The sequence below is a fragment of the Gymnoscopelus braueri genome (assembly GCF_963280865.1).
Source record: "Gymnoscopelus braueri genome assembly, chromosome: 1".
NCBI classification, from domain to species: Eukaryota; Metazoa; Chordata; class Actinopteri; order Myctophiformes; family Myctophidae; genus Gymnoscopelus; species Gymnoscopelus braueri.
In genome coordinates, this window is record NC_137603.1 from 37688423 (window position 1) to 37708944 (window position 20522).

General features: G+C 41.4%; 1 protein-coding gene across 4 annotated transcripts in view; it reads right to left on the reverse strand.

The window, feature by feature from the left end:
• The window catches only part of neo1a (neogenin 1a), a 184619-nt gene that overhangs the window by 114211 nt on the left and 49886 nt on the right, over window positions 1-20522 (reverse strand). For all 4 annotated transcript variants that reach the window (XM_080438552.1, XM_080438551.1, XM_080438550.1 and 1 more), the window contains exon 2: window positions 3142-3465. In XM_080438552.1, coding sequence (XP_080294678.1) covers window positions 3142-3465 — 324 coding nt within the window. The remainder of the gene's footprint in view (window positions 1-3141; window positions 3466-20522) is intronic.

Sequence of the window (20522 nt, forward strand, 5' to 3'; positions counted from 1 at the left end):
CTGCCACAATGACAATTTGCAGCCGTTATGTCCTCATGGTCATGAAGAGGCTTCTCAAAACAGATTAAAGTACATAAAATGTTATGTTGACATATATGAAAAGCATGCATGTGTTCATTTGAGAACTTCTACTACACAGTCAAATCCATTTTAATTCATCCATTTGTAGACACGCGTTGCCACACGCGATCCCCAATTGTTATCTGAATTGAATGTAGATTCTACAACTGGGTGGAAACAATTCAGAGATAAAATAAGTGCAGAACAATACAAAGACTTTGGGGCGTCCTTCATATTGGGAGTGGGACGGTGATGGAATTGTTTTCCAAAGCAGTAGGTTTGTTAGCGGCTATTCTTGCCGCCGTACTATAGATTATTTTCTTAGTGATTATTTCCTCAATTATAATTCTGATTAATGGATGAAGCATGATTTATGATAAAATACTTTTATATCAACAAATCAGACTGAAAGAAATTCAAATAATTTTTTTTTTTTATAATCAAGTAGCTTATTCCAAATGACTTGCAGCTCTATGACTTTACGGTCCATGTATGCTATATAAAGACCAATCAATCAATATTCAATTGAAAGTCATAGCTTAAGCTATCACAAGTACTCAAGCCTAGAAATAATAGTAAACAGACACACAAAATAAATCCCCTATACGTTTAATAATGAACTGTCCCTTCCCCTTTGAGCGCGAAGATTACAGTAAGTGAAAAGCAACTGAAAAGTTAAATTTTTCGCCAGAAGCCCTTGAACACAGGATGGAAGACAAATGTAACCAAATGTGTCCAGATCAGACAGAGCGACTTCAACTGATTTGAAAACCCTGTCTCGACTGCTTCAGGTAGGGTCAGTAATCAAATCCGACATGGAATGATAAAGATGGTTGGCAATGGAGGGGGGCAGATGGAAATTCTCACTATCGTCTTTCCGTTAGGGGGTATCCCTGTCGAGCAATGGTGAGATGGGCCACTGGAGGAGAAGTGGGTTCAAAGAGTCGGGAAAACAGAAGGAGGGGGAAGAGTTGTGTGAGAGCCGACTAGACGGTAGAGATGGGAGTCTCATTATTCGCATCTCGCTCTATGCACTGCACGCCTCTCTCCCTGCCCTATAATTTTTTTCTCCCCTCCCTTTCTCTCACTGAGACTCAAGCTGAATACATAAACCCACGCCCGGCTAAGCCACTCTCCCCCTGTCTACGAATGTTTCTCTGCTAGCTCATGTACTACACGTGCGCGCACACACAGAGTGGATGACAAAGGGAGAAGACAGAAAATAAACACAGAGAGTAGAAAGGGGGTGAAAAACAAATGCATCGAAATAAAGAGAGAATGATAAAGAGAAGAGGTGTAGAGGGATGTGAAGGAGCATTGTTGATGGTAGTGAGGGTTCTTCTATATAAAGAACTAGGGGACACGTCCTGCAGTAATCAATCCTATTGTTATTACCCGCCATTCCCTGCAACACGCTAACCGGACAAGCCATTATGTCTAAGAGGTCACGCCCAGGGCCCTTGCTCCTCCCTGCCTACACCATCGTTCCTGGGTCGAACGGTGGCCTAATGGCCTGCTCCCTCCACGCTGCAATTAACCTTTTTATTGGCCACCTGCCAGCATGCTGGAGACGCATCACTGGCTTGGTGTGTCTCTGTGTGTGTCAGTATGGGTGTATGATACGACATGTGTGTGTGCATTGCGTGCTCGCCATGTTTAAGTACGACGTTAGCCATCTCTTCTGAATAGTGTATGTGTGTGGAATGGTTTTCTCTTGCTTCTTGCTCTAAGTCAGAATTGATTGAATACAACATCCCGTAGGCAGATCCGATTGGTTGTGAAGCTGTTTGAGAGCTCATTTCAGCACAGCAACCACATGAGTCCTGTCTGCATTAAACATGAATCAGGTTTCTCTGACAGGCATTGATGGAGAGCCAGGCACGACTGTGTACCAACAAGGTCCATTTGAATTAACTTCACACACACACACACACACACACACACACACACACACACACACACACACACACACACACACACACACACACACACACACACACACACACACACACACACACAGTGAAGATTTGCTCTGGTTGGCTGTGATATATTGATGTGTTAAAATGACCTTAAGGTCAGTAGATTTCCCATGGTGATCATGAGGTCAGCCCATGTGATGGGGTAAGAATGGGCTGAGGAAGCGGAGCGTGCGCGCGCGCACACACACACACACACACACACACACACACACACACACAATTATCCTCTATTACCACCATCAATAAAGTAAACACTAATTGAATGTGTGCAGCGGAAAATACCTAGAACATTGTTCAATTAATTAATATGAAAAAGGGTAAACCTATTAAGCTCTCATAATACTAAACACATACCTTGGCTTTGTAGTGTCCGCTAGTAAAACCACGAAGGAAATCATTTAAAGTGGTGTGTCCTGCCTTGAAACAAAGTCCCCCATTGTAACATGAAAACCAGGGATATGTACAGTTTAACAAATGTGAAAGTGATGAGTACTATTCCTGCCTCTCTAAGAGGAAAGAAGGATCTTGTAAAGCTCTTGAATGGCAATAATATTAGCTCTTTTTCTCATAATGAAAAAGATGCTGACAAGAAACAAAGTAATAAAACATTAAAATAAAAGAAGTGCAACTTCACACACTAGCCACTATCTGAGAAGCAGAGGCCTGTACTTGACTAGCCTATTGTCAAAGAACTCTCTCTCTCTCTCTCTCTCTCTCGCTCTCTCATCTTTGTACCTGGCAGAGCAGTGCAGAGTGGAAAGCACACAGAATGCTGCTGTTCCATTGCCTGCAAATTGAATTTAGTGGTGTGACTCGACTCCAAACTCCTAATAATCCCACACCACTTGCTGCTCCCAAAGCAGAACAAGGTCACATTGTACTGTAGGCCTGGCAAAAAAACAGACCCCTTTGGACAAACTCATACAGTGGAAGGTATGGCGTATTGCTACTTTACATGAATCTTTCTACATTTTCATTAAAGCATCATGTTTGGGATTTTCCTGACATGGTTTCCCAGGTTGAGATGCTCCAAGATACCAAACTTTCCAAGTGGTGAGGGACAGTTTACGACCAATTCAGGTTTATCTTTCACAGCGCTTACCTGCTACAGAGAGGCGTGCTGTCCGGCTAGAGATGGATCCCAAGTTGTCAATAGTGGCGACGCACTGATAGGTGCCCTCATCGGGCTTGTTGTGCTTGGAGTGCACGACCTGTGTGATGAGCAGCGAGCCATCAGGCAAGACTCTCCGCCTCTCATCCGAGACCAAGCTCATAAAGGTGCCGTCTTTCTTCCACTCCACTCGTGCCGGCAGGGCCTCGTCACTGTGGGCTGAGCAGTTGAGCAATGCAGGGGCGCCTCGCACTGCCAGCATGTCCTGGGGCTCCACTGTGAACCAGAACGGGCTGAAGGGTTGCGCCGTCGTAACTAGAGGACAAAGAGAGATGAGAGGATTAGGTGAGTTGGCATCATGCCCTATAGGATTGTAAATCAGTGGTGATGTTTTCATTGTGGAGAGAATGTAGCATAGGATTAGTTGCTTTTGTATTTCAACCCCAAATTTAGCTGTAAAACCAAAGTCATTTCAATAGCACATTTTGTTTTATTTGCAGTATTCTAACAGAAAATTAACAGCCACAATGACAGGAAGTGAACCACACAGGTTTTGACATCCTATCCTATTAAAATTGGCTAATGGGGGCCGGCCGGCCGGCCAGCCAGCGGACCTCTGACATCACTTTGACTCAGACATAACAACAAAACCGATACGCCCATATATAGGCAGGGCCACGGCCAAGTCACTCTGACTCAGACATAACCATAAACAAACCCGATTACACCCATATATAGACATATCACTATGACTCAACATAACCATAAACAAATCCGATACGCCCATACATATAGACATATATGGAGATTCGGTTGTCAAACCACAGAGATTATAGGGCAGTGACTTTTGAAGATCACTGGCTGGAATTTACTCTCTCGTTATAAAAATGATACAGATATGATGCAACAGTCATTTATTTAAGTCACAGTGTAACCTTTTCACAGTGTAACCTCCCACTGCGCTGCACTGGTGGGCGCGAACAGTGGACTTCTGGACGGAGCAGACGCCTCTGCCTTTCAGCCAACTGAGACACAGCGCTCACGAAAAGCTATGTTGCAGCGTTAATTAACAAGATTACAAAACACCAGCACCACAGGAAAATGAAGTCAAATCAGGTGTTTTAATTTTCAATATGGATGGACAATTAATCATCATATCGGTATCGGGCAATGTTGGCCTTAAAATGCATTATTGGTATCGAACCGATATAAAAATAATCATGACAATATTTTATTTTATACTAATTATGTTGAAAAAGCCTTTTGTGATGATGAAGGCTTCAGATTCTATCAGTGTTTTCTGGGGAAGCTTTCAAAAGGGTCAACAAGTTGGAACATTTTAAAATAAAGATACTACATTCAAGCCATAACATTTCAATTAACGGTGCATCCCTAGTTTTGGAATAGAGAGGCAATGCTTTTTCAATTTCAGTGTTTATATGCCTTTTTCAGATTAGACAAAATTATTATTCTTTTTTTTAAATACAGAATGAGATCATATCGACATCGGTTTATAGCGGTTATCAGCCATAACAGCAATTATTATATCGGATATCGATATCGGCCAGAAATTTCGTATAGCCCATCCCTATTTTTTTATGCATTCATTTTACTGGCCCGAGTGGGCAAGTGTGTTCTGCTGGCCTGGAGGGTTTAAATAGCACTTCCGAGCCAGTGGGCCATAATGTCTATCCCTACAACTCCAAATTCTTCATGACTAGGGATGGGCACGGAAAATGTACTGGCAACCTATGGTCAATACTGTATAATCTCCTCTCATTTGATTCAATTATATTGTACAGCAAAGTGAGGAGGTAGATTCAACCAACTAGTGAAAGGTGGAGTGGACATTATGCCAGACAAGAGTTCTCCAAATATGATGAAGAGTAATTTACAAATAGAACATCACTGCTTTCATCCTGTAAACAGCCTACAGTATGCAGGGTCTTGTAAAAATAGAACAGAGATGACGTTGGACTAGTCGATTCGCCTTGATAAAACTTGTCAGCTATTGATTGAAACTGAGAATGTCCATTCCTGGTCCTGACAAATTTAACCCACTCGGAGTCAGAGACTCATTAAATTGCATCGCTCCATGCACTGCACAGATCTCTCTTTCTCTCTCTTTCCCTCTCTCTGAGAAGTGTACAAGTGAATATCATCTCCAGTTTTATTATAAGAAAACAGTGAAGCATTTAATACTTTGGTGGCCATTTTGCAAATGTAAATGGCAAATCTCACTGACAAGGATAGTGCACAAGTCTTTGAGTAAGTGCAATTGCTTTGCATTTGTCCTCATCCATTATTCAACTGCTCCCACCCTAAGAGTCACATTGTGGTATTGTTTAGATAAATAACACCAATTATCAGTTCCGCCGGGAAAGGGAGAGCTAGTGAAATAATTAAGGGGGCTGAAGGTATGTTAATAATGCATCGAATAGAGTAAAATAAGTGGATGAATGTTAAATGTAGTTTAAAATATGCCTGCTATGTTCCAAGGAAATGGCACACCTCAAGGGAAAAGGGAGAACAAAAAGGAAGAAAAGGAAAATAGATAAAGAAAGGTAAATAGAGAAGGGGGAGTATGGGTAGAGAGATAGAGGGGGAAGAGAGAGCGAGAGAGCCGGAGAGAACAAGCAAGAGAGGCTACATCTACGGTTGAGATATTTAACTTATTTCTTCTATCCTGAGGTACCAAATCCCTAATGGAAGATCTAAAGAAAGAGATAATGTAATGCATGGTATACTGTATATTGAAGAGAGGTGATGTAATGCATGGTATGCAGTATATTAGAGGTATGTAGAACGTATATTGCAGTTGCAATCTGGTTACTCCTTCCTCACTGCAGTGCATGAACATGGAAATGCTAACACTTACAAAGTAGGGCTTAATTGAATCACTGAACTACATAAATATTTGCTCCATCCAGGGCAAGAAATAGAAGATAGTCCCAAGTTCCCAACTAAACTGCCTCTGGTATTTCAAGCTTAAGAGCCGTTATTCTTCCAAAATGAATGTACAGAGAAGGCTAAAAGGAGTTTAAGACCTGGGAGTGCCCTCAATCTGTCTGGCCCACTGTAGGACCTTGACACCTCTGTGCCCGTCTACAGCAACCAGGTCAGACCAATTAGCAACTTTGAGTCCTAGAAGCCAATTGCTACTTTTGGCCATTGTGTTAACACCGATCTTATCGTGTCCCAGTAGGACCAATATGGTTGGCAACTTTCACGGCTGAACATAGTTTAACTAGAAAAAGTGCTCCTCGGAGCACAGGTCTCAGCCAGGTCAATGTTCGGAATTAGCCAATCAGGCTGGAATGTGAAAAATCGTACAGATGGTACGGATCCGTCTTAATGACTACAAGCTACCCAACCTATTCGGTTGTTAAGACGTGACGTTGCGCCCCGCTAGAATAACTTCCGAGTCCAAGTGTGTATTTTCCCAATATGCGCAGTGCTGTGTCCCTCGCTGTTTTAACAGATCTGAGACTAAAATAACGACTTAAGTGTCATTCTACCGCTTTCCTGGCAACGACAAAAAGAAGAGGAAATCGTTTTTTATATACATCTATATATAAATATATAAATAAATATAAAAACATATATATTATAATGTTAATAATAATAAATAAATACAAATATAAATATATATATATTAGCCTACTTTTTACTGTCTATGATATCAGCATTAAGACCCTTATTAACCCTCAATGGTTCATTTCTGAAAAAGGAGGTTATTGTAAAAAGATTTACGGGTTCCAACATGTTTGTTTACAATGAAGAGTGGACGGCGCTGGTGCCTTTTGGACCCGGACGTGACGTCGGACTACAAAATGACGTCAGACTTAAGAACCGAATAATGGTCTGGTGTCATTCTGCAGGATATGATGCGATATGACGCGATATTGAAAGATGGCGGATTTGAAATTGCTGAACAATCGGCTTCATTTAGAGTCTGTAGAGTCTAGGGGCGTAACGCTGTCCATTCTTTTTATACAGTATGGTCAAAACACGAATTGGCCTGTTATAGCACCACCATGAGGCTGATTTGAAAATGTTCAAGTGGCATTTCTTCCTCTGCCTAGTGGGAATGTACGTGCAAAATTAGGTGCAAAATTAGGTGACCAGCCCGTGACAACAGTCGTCTGTGACTACAGTCGTCTATGACGTATATGATAGTACAGTGAGGAAAGAGTCAGGGAGTGACACACAGCAAAGGCCCGCCAGGCTCGGGAATCGAACCCGGGACTCACTGTCAGGCTGCCTCGTGCCTCAGAGCCTATATACCAGTGTTGTGTCAACACTGCCAACAAGCTTCCTTTCCAAACAACCTATCCTGTTTATTTACATTTCAATTCATGCTCCCCTTTATATATACCAGCCTTAACCACTAGGCCATCGGTGCCCCCCATTATAAAATAAAAATGTAATATAAAAAGAAAAAAAGCTTCTGTGGTGCATACAAAGTTTGGCACTGATCAGTCCAGTGGTTTGCGATATTAACTCCAGACAGACACACTCAAGTGAATGACATTCACCTTGTCCTATATTTCATTGAACACAGCAGTTGCGCATCGGTTTGCAGGCAAGCCTCACTGTGACACACACACACACACACACACACACACACACACACACACACACACACACACACACACACACACACACACACACACACACACACACACACACACACACACACACACACACACACACACACACACACACACACACACACACACACACACACACACACACACACACACAAAATATTTATTATGTCCACATAAACAGAAGTACAAGAATGCCTTGTACAAAGGACATAAACATTGCCAGTGCAGCCAGATAATAAACAACAACCCTAAAGGCAGAAAGTGATGTGAAAATCAAACAATTCAGTCAGCAAGCAGGAAAAAAATAATTTCTTCTGATCAGGTGTTACTCTTCTTCCAATCCAACACTCAGTGCCAAGAATGTGGTTTTAAATGTTGGTCAAACTGCCGCAAGTGGTTGATTTCAGGAAATCAATAAATATAATGCTGCCAAGTGTATGTATTGGGTGGACTGTGACAGAACACCAGCAAACATATTTCTCTGTGCACAACAGATGGAGAGAGACCAGCATGGAGCAGTGGCAGGAGGAATTTGTTAGTCCTGCATTCTCCATCTGAGAAGGAGGCAGTGTGGGCTTGCTGGGGTTGCTGGAGCCAGAGGATCTGCCTTTAACAGATTTTCACCCAAGTAGGAGCAGTGAAGCAGCACTGACAGCCTCAACTATCCATCCGATAGTTCAAAATGGCTGACAAATCTGTTTGTTGGTGTACAACATCGCCTATCAGCAGAGCCGGGCAGGGAGACCGAAGTCAACTGGGAGTGGCAGGGTGAGGGTGGTGGTAGGGTGAGGTGTTGACCCTCACTAACTAAGGTGAAAGACATTTCAGAGATTGTATACATAAACACACAAATGTACCCACACACAAATGTACTACAGCTACCCAGGCATCAGACAAAGCCACTTCATAATGCTCTAATAAGCTATGATCCTGGCAGCAATCAAAGACCCATCTCACATCACATATGATGACAAGTGTGTCAGTTTCATAAACATAACTGGCTGTTTAGCATGGAGTATTTTCAAAGCAATGCCATCTTCATTGAGGTGATACAAACTAAATTAATTAACCTTGATGAGGAAAAGGTTTGAGCGTTGTATTGCCATCAAGCTTCCATTCCAAACAACCTATCCTGTTTAATTTAAATTTATGCTGCCTTATTTTTTAGCAAGCATGCATTCCATTTTGAAATACATCTGTCCCAAACAACCATAATGACAAAATAAACTTTAGTCAAGGATTAAGGTTATTTCATGACTAGAATGTCAATTCATAATGTTTGAAGAAAACATGGTGTTCAGGGGAGAAATACTGAATTCTCCCCAACTTGTTTACACCTTTAGTTGGCCCTGTAGGAATTACAGCCAGGCCAAATCAATTCAAGTATGAAACTACATCATCAGCAGTTTCATCAAAATATTTGGGGAACCCTGTATACAATTTCATCCAGAAATTAAATATTTTGGGAAACCATTAATAAGAACAAATACCGCACCTATTACAGTTACAGAAACTACAAACCTATAATATTTGTCCAGATTTCAGTTATACAATCTAACGATTATAACATGATACAGCAGTGAGCTTCTGTGGTATTCTAATTTCTGAAGTTTGACTTCATGCCTGTAGTAGCCTATACTAGCAAAGATCCCTACCTGTGACATCTGATGATTAAGAGCTACCACTGATTTTCAACCATAAGAGACTGGCTTCAAATTTGCGTTCAAATTAATAGAGACGTTTTAAACTAGCAAGTAACAAGGAAAGTTCAACTTGCCTGGAAAGGTTCCCTGGGGGATACCCACATAAAGAATGTAGTCTATTGAACTACTCAGTGACAGAAAAGCATACCATAGATTTTCAGGATGTGGGTGAAATAAACCAAAGTTTGTTAAAACAGTGTGAGCAGAATGAAATGAGGAAGGGGAACAAGCATAAACAAGAACAGAGTTTGGATTTTTATATTTGAAACATTTTAGTTTTTCACTCCACTTATCAATATGGATGGAAGATACAGAATGTATAAAAATGGAAATAGAAGTCAAGTGCAAAAAAAAAAGTTATGGATGGAAGACGTCTTGCACAACTTACTAGGCAAGACAAAGTATAGCTCACTAAAGTTACGCACGCTCGCACACAAACGAATGCCATATGTTAATAGCAGGCCTTTATTGGTACTGAAATAGTGCTGGTTTTCATTTCACAGATGCAGAGTTAAAGAGAGAGGTGCCTCTGGGTAGAGCAAACCGGTGTCAGAAACCACATTATAGTGACGGAAGTCTAATCTATTTGGGCCTAGTGGTGTGGGAGCCGCCGTTTGTTTTGAAAAATAGGAACCACAGCACTGGGCGAGTAGTGAAAATGGGGGAGCAGGGAGCAAGGTCCTAGAAAATGAGGTTGTCTGCTTGATAAGTATGGGCTGTTACCCCTGTCCCAAATCCACTTTGCTGAGAAGTCAAAAAGGGGTTTGGGAGCGCAGCGCATGGTGGTGCCCCGATAGGGTCCCTAGCTCGCCCTCTTTCCGCCCAACTGTCTGTCACTCCTGGGTGATTGAGACAAAATACACTGGGGGATGGTGAATAAGTGCTACATTCCCCAACTTGATCCTGTGTTCAAAAATGGCTTTCAGAGACATCATAATGCATGCAGTCAAAGTGTGCAGTGTATGCACACATAACTTGTGTCCACAGAATTGCCTTGCGTAAATTGCCTTGAGTGTACATATCACACTTTATGCTTCATAAGTTTGCCATGAATTCAAGACAGGATGTCCAGCACGACAAGTAAAAAAAGAAGTTGCACTGATGGGAAGATTATTCCGTTCCCAATCCAACATAATGTAAGGATCAGAGTCAGACTATATTTAAGTACTGTTCTATGTCTTATGATTTAAGTTATGTTTAATGACAATACTGACGATCATTTCCCAAAGCACAGTGTTTTTCAAAGCCATTGGATTGATGCATTTATTGCAGTATTAGTGTACGAATAGTACAAGCATGCCACATCTACATCTACGGTGTCACAGTGGAGATGGTCAGGGACCTCAAGTTCCTTGGCATGCACATCGCAGAGGACCTCACTTGGTGCACACACCACGCATGTGGTTAACTCATAACACTCGTCCGTTGGCACTTGGTCTACAGTGCCAAACACGAGTTTGACGAGTTTTCAGTGGTTTTCCACTATAGGGCGCTGTTCCGCAACCTATGAGCCACCATTTCAGGCTCAGACACAGAGAGATCTAGGAGATCACTTGATCACAAGATTTACTCCTCCATCCATTACCTGGTTAGTGTATTTGGGGAAACGGCTGTATCTTGCTTTCCTTTTTTTCCCTGCATTTTTGACGAGACATGCTATTTTCAACGGCCTATAACAAGCGAACGGGGGTCGCGATGACATTTTTTTTTTTTGCGGAAGCACAGTGAAACCCCCCGTCGTAATGCACTATTTGCAATTGGAAAAGACCTGGCAACCCTTCATCGACCACTTCAATAAGTGCACGCTGACCCCTCCTACATAATAGTTTAAAAAAAATTAAAAAAAAGGAACTGGAGTGTTTAAAATTTTCTTACAATTCTTTACAAAGGATCTGTGCAGGGAGAGTATGAGAGCAAGAGTGTCTGTTGTTTTTTGTTTGTATCTGTAAAACTGTTGTTGTTTAATATTCTATTTGAATTCATACCAAATTATCAGTCATTGTCTTTTATTTTTTTATATTTTATAGTTGCTTATACTCTGATGTGTTTATCATGTAAAAAAAAGGCTCAACAATGCCTGCACCGTCTTAGATGCCTGAAAACCTACAACCTACTTTATATTTTGTGTACACTTATGTATATTTGATAGTTATTTTGTTGACATTTTCCTTTTCTTATAATAATCTTTATGAATAATCTTACACATGTAAACTTGTGATGTGAGAATAACTTGGCGTTACTGTCTGTCAAAGTATTTTTTCTTTGTTGTGAATTTAATGCATTTAAAAGTGCAGATTGATTTGACACGTCTAGACGAAAATATTCCCTGGAGAAAAAAATGATTTACGAATGATATTAAAATATCCATGGCTTCTTGACTCCAACATAATTGTCAGCCGGAGAAGTGTAGAATTTCAATAAGTTTGTATTAAAAGTAAAATTTGGTCATTATTCCAAAATGTAAGAAATCCATGCTTTGGAAAATGGTCGGTAATGTAAAGTATACCATGAAGTCATAGTCAATGGGCCAAACATTGACTATAAAAAAAAGGGGGGGGGGGGGAATTGGTAAGAAGGGAGGGTGGATGGTGGGTGCGATAGTGGGGGTCTCCCCATCAGACAAAGACCCCCCTATTCTCCCCTTTCTCCAGCAGAATGCCACCTCCCCCACTGACCCACAGTCTGAGAGAAGCCATGTTGACCAGACCTTTTACTAAGCCACTCTTGAGACTGAGACAACCACTGTTAAAAACCAGCCCTGATTTTAACAACAGAGGCCTTCTTTGGCTCAGACTAGTAGGCAAAAAACTGAACATGTTAATGTACTTGACAAGCATTTACAGCCATTATAATTCAGAATTAGGCACACTGTAGATCATTGTTTGCTAAAGGAAATTACATTGTCACAGTCTTAGCATTGCTTGTCATTTGTGTTCCTTTCTTGTCAAGGAGAAAGAGAAAAGAAGCAGCCTAACCATGTGCACGTTCAGCTAGCTCAGGGCCATGGAAATAGACACCGAAGAGCAAGTTGGGACACATTGGTGGAAGAATGGTTGGTGCACCGACCGTACTGTAAGGTTGCAACGTCTCTGCTTTCATTCCATCTGGATTAGATGAACATCTTTCCCCTCTCTAACCTTAGCTTCTACTCTCCTATCTAAAGACAATTAAGTAAAAGCTGCCTGAAAAGAGAAAATGGGGAAAATGTAAGAAGAAATATTCAATCGATGGGGGCATTCATGACGCGCATTTGTTCCATACAATGCCATGAATGGTATCCATGGCAATAAACATCATCTGGCCCTGAGCAAAGTAGGTGGCTGTGAACACCGACATAGAGCAGAACCAGGCCCCATCTATAATCTACTCTCACAGAGCAAAACAAAATTTTATGATAGTAAGGTTGGAAGGATAATATTGCACTCTGGTAAACCAAAAGGAGGGGGGGAAGAAGCTCTTTTTTCTCTTGAGTTTCTCTCTACGCCACACCATCTATGGAGGAGGCTGATGGAAGGAAACATCCTCTCCTTCCCTTCCATGTTTTCTTTCTCTCATTTCTAGGCACCTCCACTCCGTCTGGATCTCCGTCTATCTCCCTCTGCAGGTCCCCCTTCATCTTGCCATCTCTCCCACCCCTCTCAAAAGCCATCTGTCACCAGGAAACGCATTGGGAGAAATTACAGTGATCTGGACCTTAGGTTGGTGGTGACTGCTGTCAGCAGCTGGCTTGCTTTATCAAAGATTGCCATGAAAACCTACAAATATTTTCTACTGAAAAGACCAAGTGCACACTACAGATCAAGTCAAGGATTTTCATCTAGAGTGGCTGAAGGTTGATATGGCAAAAGTATTCCAGCTTCAAAATGTTCAAAATGCTTGGCATTGAAAACATGATTAATCCTCTAACCTTAGAGGTGTACACCAAAGCTATTGCACAGCACTAAATGTTCATCACATTTTCCCCCTCCTTATCTGTAATAAGACTTTCTTAAGAACTGCAGTGTGCCCACTCAACTCACATTTCCCTATTCATGCCTATGGGGATGGCTAGAACAGTGTTGCCATGACCCGTTGATTGTAGATTCTCTACATTCCTTATAAATGGTTGATGAAATGAGCAGCTAAATCAAGGCAAAATGCTGCACAAAATGATCGGTATGCCCAGCGTACACTGGCTTCACTGCGCTGGCACCCACTCAACTGGCAGATTAAAGAAGGAAAGGATCCAATTTTCTCAGCTCTCGGTTCTCTGTCATCCTGTCTGCTTACAGCCATAAAGAACCTCTGGAGCCCCAGAGAAAACATGACAGGGTCACAAGTGGGGGTTAGGTCACTGAGACTACATCAGCTTCCCCTGTGCTGAAAACTGCCAAAAACTGTCATTCTAATGAACTCTCTCTAATCAGATGAAGAAATAGATCCGTTTCAAATGAGTCGCTGTTTAATAGGATTAGGAACTGCTTTGAGTGCAAGAGTCTGAAAAAAGAAAATCACATTTAAAATGTCCCTCTGTCGGAGAAAACCATTGAGGTTACATTATAGTGTGTTTATTCAATTGTATTGGTCTTATTGTATGTTGTATGACTATAAATAGCAATAAAAGGACTGAGCTTTTTTTTAATTAAAAGCTTGTGTACAATATGCACTGTTGTAGTGGTCTATTTTTATCCTGGTCTGCTTCATGATTTCTTGACAGACAGTAGTCAATGGCCAGGTTTCCCAAACGACTTTGAGCTCAGACGCAGCCTAGAAGCTGCGTGAGAGCCTCCACGCACATGCGCAGTAGCAACCCCGCCACGATCTATCTTCATTAGTGGCAGCTGTGTGTGCTCTACGTGGCATCTAAACTGGCTTCAGGAGGCACCACCGTCGTAGGTTCTCATTACGTGTGTGCTAAAACTACATTCGCGAGACAGCATAGACGTAAAGACCTCCTGGACGAAGTCTACGTAAAGCCGACGTAAACTACGTAGTGCTGTCTGCCGCTACACTGCAGTTTAAACACCCTTTGCGAAAGTGAAATGGATCATAAAAATACCAGAGCCAACTGTCAGATGTCCTGAAGCAGTCCACTCCAAATACAACTTTTGAATAATATATTTATGAATGAAATTACAGTGGTGAGTTGACATCTGCAAGTTAAATAAAACACTAAAGTGTCCCCATTATGCAAGTAAATTAAATGTACTTAAAATACCAAAAGTAAAGGTATGCAGAATGTCCCATTTCCCAAATTTAATATGTATTAAAATCTTTTGAAAATAGCAGATCTACAAGCTTGTGAAGCGTTGTGAGCTTGTAGATCTGCTAGTTTCAAAAGATTTTTTAACCATTCATAAAAATGTTGAGCGCAACAGCTGTCACTTTGTGAGAGGAACTGGGGACTTTCATCATAACGTTTAACTATAAAACTTCGAAATTTAGGAAACATGTTTAGCTCAGCATCATTTATATACCTTTAGTTAACTTGCCATATGCTTAATATTTTTATCAGACGATCGGATCATCCGTGAGAGTACAATTTGTAAACTTCGGGTTCATGCATAAAGGACTAAGCAGCGCAGCCCTGGTTCAGAGCGTTAGTGTGTTCCTTCTAACGCCCTGGAAGACCCCTCGCTCTGCGATTGTACAAGGAATTCCGCTGCCCTGCGAGTGCTCAAGAGTAGTAAAAATAAACAAAACCATTTCGCTACTCACCAAAGCAAAGGCTGTTTTGTGTTGTTGAAAGTCTATTCTCGGAGGTGGGAAGCCTCTCAGCACCCCAACTACTCTGTAAAATACACTTTTTGGGCAGCAAATAAAATATGTCAGCGAGACGGAAATTATTTTTATTTACTCCACAGTGCCCTCTACAGATCTGTAGGATTGAACTTACCATTAACCAAAATCTGTAGAGGGCACTGTGGAGTAAATAAAAATAATTTCCGTCTCGCTGACATATTTTATACTGTCAGATGTCCTGAAGCTGTCCACTCCAAATACAACGTTTAGATTCATGAATTAGATTGAGGTGGTGAGGTGATGTCTGCAAGGTAAATATGAAAGTGTATCCCTTATGCAAGTACATAAATATACTTAAACTACCAAAAGTAAAAGTACTCATTGTGCAGAATGTCCCATTTCTCGAGTCTACTATGTATACAAATATTTTGAAAATAGCAGATCTAAAAGCTTGCAATCTGCTATTTTAAAAATATATTTATACATATTAAACTTGGGAAATGGGACATTCTGCGTCCTTTTTAAAATATATATATTTAGGGGCTTTTTTGCCTCTATTTGGACAGGACAATAGACGGACAGTAAAAGGGGAGAGAGACACAGTAAAGGTCGTCGGTACTAGGAGTCGAACCCGCGACAGCTATCATGCTGGATTCCCAAATTGTGTGATATACGCCTAGACCGCTAGGCTAGTGGACGAACCATATAGAAAGCCGTTACTTTTGGTAGTTTAATTTTTTTTCATATACATTTATATCTTGCAGACGTCAGCTGTGACTTTGTGAGGGGAACTGGGGTCTTACGTCCTTTAGTTAACTTGGCTTGCTTAATATTTTTATCAGATGATCAGATCAGAGATCATTCGTGAGAGTACAGTACAATTTGTAAACTTCGGGTTCATGCATAGAGGACGCTCACCCTACCCAAAAAAAAAAGATCTGCAAGCTGTCGTTACGCACCGGCCCGGCCGCAATATATATATATATATATATATATATATATATATATATATATATATATATATATATATATATATATATATATATATATGTGTATATATATATATGTGTATGTATATATATATATATATATATATATATATATATATATATATATATATATATATATATATATATATATATATATATATATATATATATATATATATATATATATATATATATATATATGTGTATATATATATATATACATACATATACATATACATATACATAAATTAAATGTGTGTGTGTGTGTGTGTGTGTGTGTGTGTGTGTGTGTGTGTGTGTGTGTGTGTGTGTGTGTGTGTGTGTGTGTGTGTGTGGTCGGTCGGTCTTTTCATAGATCTATTTCGCTACGGGGTGTTACTACCGCCCCAGGGCGCTAGTAACAAAATGCTTCGTAGGAGAGCACTGCAGGGCTACGCCTCTCGCAGAAGTAGGAGGAGAGTAGGATACGCCATTCTGTCTCCCAAATGTAGTTTTAGCAGAAACGTAACGCCATGGACGTGGGAAGCGATTGCACGTTGGGCAGAACCAGCTGCTACTAATGAGGGTAGAGCGTTGGTTTCGCCGGGTCCCAGGCTCTTACGCAGGCTGCGTAGGCAGCGCATGAGCTGAAATCTACGTGGCTGCTATGGTACTGCGCAGATTGTGTGGACACACGTAAGACCCGTCGTAGAACCTGCGCAGATGCTCAACGCAGCATCTCTACGAATCTCGTTGGGAAACGCGGCCATTGTCAGTGGCATGCAGCAGCAACAGAAGTAATTAATGTGTAACCCCCCCTCCCCTTCATTTCCTGTTTTGCCCCAAGGATTCCCAGCAAGATCCAAGACCACCTTGGAGCTAGCGATCACATAGTACAACTCAACAGGGTTCCACTTTAAAAAACGCTCAGGACAGCACAGTTTGCAGAGCACACCAGAAACTTGTGCATCTGGCACAAAAAAGCAGCAGGGAAGAAAATGTTGAAAACTTGTTTAGCCTGTAGCTAAATGGTCTCCGTGGCTCAACAGTTAACATACTAATGTTGTACTGGAACCAATGGAACCAACGAGGCGATGGGGGAAAGACAAACCACACATTTTAAATGACATTATTATCAGTGGGTCACAGTAAGCCTGGTATGACAATCCAGAGCACAATCCTATTAATGCAAGGGAAAGGAACTGCCCTCTGGCTACATGTATGGAGAAGCTCACCGGGAGCAAATAAATGAAATGAGGGCCAGCCCACCAATATGAGTGATATCTATGGCCTGGCTGGCGTGGGCGTGTGTGCTTGGACTGTACGGATGGGTGCGAGAGATATTAGGGGATGTCGAGCAGTGGACGGAGAAACTAAATGGGTGTGAAATGGAAGAACAAGACAGAAAGCAACGAAGAGATACACAGACCTGAATCGGTAGGAGCTAGAGAAGAGAGACAGAACACTCATTACAACAGATGTTGGCATGAAAAGAAGAAACAGAACGAACATGCTCTGGTCCTGGAAGGATGAGACGGAACGGAACTGCCTCTCCTTGATAGAACATCCTTGGGGTATAGTCCTTCTTCTCTTGCTGCAAAGCCCACTCCTGTGACAGGAACATTTCTCTCACCTCAGCTAGATGTGGTAATTAAGCAACAGTGATTGAGGTTCACATTCTTTCTCCGTGAAGAGTCCCTGCCACGGAACACTGTGACCACAACGGCAGAGCACATGGTGGGGAACTGGTTTGAAAGATTGTCCAAGGGTACAGTGTGAGTGAATGTCAAAGATAGCTGCCTCACAATCCTACATATAAATGAGGAAACCTAATAAGGAAACCTCTGTCCGTCAGCCACACAGACAGACCGTCTGTTCCACATGGTTCTCCTCAGTGGATTGAGCAATTGATCTCAACTGGCAAACGGGCATTGACCATTAGCATATACACACAGTGACGAAGCCCGTTTTTTCCCAAAATATAAGCTGTTTATTAGCGTTTTTATTAAAGGGCCACTTTACCCCTAGCACCAAAACGTTGACAACTACTCATGTTGTATTCATTATCAAAGACAATGCTATTCAGACTGAATTTTCTCAATGTAATACACAAACAATTCATAATTTACCCTTATGGATGACATTGTAATCCATTCAGGTCTGTTGTCTGACAAATGGATAAGAGACCACACTACCTTTTCTAAAATCAAATGTTACATAGTTTTAAGTATAAAGGTTTAGGACTGTGGAAGATGATAAGGTAAGCAGGGGGTAGCAGAAACCAGGGTACGAACGAGTTTGCTTCCCAAATCCACTAATAAATAAATAAATGGGTTGCTTCAGGCACCGAAAGGAGAACAGTGGGGGGCATCCAAGGGTAGCATCCCCGCCTGATTAGTGCAATGATGTGTCTGAACCAGACCCCTATCACTGCCTCGCCTGCTCAGCATGAAACCTCCTCACATATGACACCCCCTGCTCTGCCAAGCTGTCGGCAGGGCCGACCATTCAAATGTTTGGATATCTTCTGTGATCAGCTTATAGATAGGCTGGCTGCTATACAGTATTCATAATATTTTATTTGATTTCCATTAGCAGTCAGCTGCTGGGGGAAAAGCAAAAAAAAGTATCCATCAACAATATACAGCATTAATTAAATCACTTTGCAAGTAGAGATAACACTAATTACCTTTGTGTGTTGGGGGAAATTAAAAGTTTAAATGACTAGTAATTATGCTTACTTTGTGTTCTTTAGATGTTTTGCATCCATGACATTTTAGTAACTTTGGCCATGAGGGGATAAACTATCTGATACAGCCACAAAATCAGTCCACAGAAATCTTGTCCAGGAAGAGGTTCACATGCTGGGCAGATTGAGTAGAGTTCCTCCTTTCCCCCTGAACAACAATAGATGAGATAGTCATCTGAGAAAGGAAAGCTCATTCATCTTGTCCCTTTTCCACCCTCTAATGCTAAAGAAAATCATGTGGCTGTAATCAGATATCCAATGGATTTTTTAATGAAACACAATATTGCAATCTCTTGCCCTTGTTTCTCTCTATCCTCTCTCTCTCCCTTTTGCTCTCTCCCCAATAATCCAGTATGCCCTGCAAAGTCAACCACCCAGCAATTTGTCAGCATCTGATTTCAAAGCCTGGGCCTCTGCCAATTTTGTTCCTCAATGCTATCATTTTCTTTATTTTTTGTGTGCTTTTTCTCATGTCAGAGGAATGGGCAGGGTTGCTGGGATTCCTTACATAAGGGCAGCAGCAGCCACTTCAATGTTTAATATGAAGAGGTATCATATCAGTTTAACGCAGTGTTTTGGACAGGTCCTGGCATAGGTCAATTGCAGCCATTTATTTAATCTATCACTGATGACCATATGTTGCCTGGTCTAGCTCAGTCATTCACTAATAACAGGAACAATGTCAATTACTAGACCAAGACATAAAAACATCCAAAGTGATCCCAAAACTTCCCCTTGCTAAAATATACAGCAATATAAACATTCTAACAAGCATTTCTGCCCTTTGCCTTGCAAATGCTCAACCAAAAACACAGTTTAGTAGATACATACGGTACTTACACAACAGTGCGTAAATATTTCCATACTTTGGCCGTACCAACAGTTTTGGCCAGCGAATAAAACATCTCCCTCTCAATATCAATAAAAGTAGTAGATAGAATGCAGTATATTATAGTTTATTTCATTTTGTATTGGTGTGGAGCTGCACAGAAACTAGCAAGGAGGGGCTTTTCACAGACTGCTGATGAATGCTGCTCCATGTTCAGAGTGATTTTGAAGCAACTACTAACACTGAATCACCACACAAATCAAAGGCTTCAAGTAAGCACTGGGGGAAACTTGATTACTATTACTGGAAACCGGATGCCACCCTTCCAAAAACCTTAAAATAACTCTGGTCAAAATACCCAGAGTAGCTTCCAGAGAAGGGGGGTGGGGTGGGGGCTATATAAAGACAAAGTAGTAATGATGGCACGTCCAAACTGTGGTTACAGGGACTTAAACCCTCTAGTCTTAGTGAAACCGACCTGAGATGCAACTGTACGGTACTAGGACTGCTTCTTTCCATCTACAACAATTCTCTTCGCCAAAAATAGCAATCTTTGGCGAATGTTCCCCCCAAAATAGGCATGCTGGGTTTCAAGTGGTTAAGTGACTTTGTGCTATGGACACAGTTGGGCCATATGAGGCATAAGGGCAAGCTCTCTTTGAGGTTATGAAAGCACCCCACCCCCCCCCACCCCCAATACAAATAAAATCATCAGCAGCATCATTAGCAGAGAGCTATTTCCACTGATGCTATCTCTCCCAGTCTTTCAGTTACTCTGTATTTTATAGA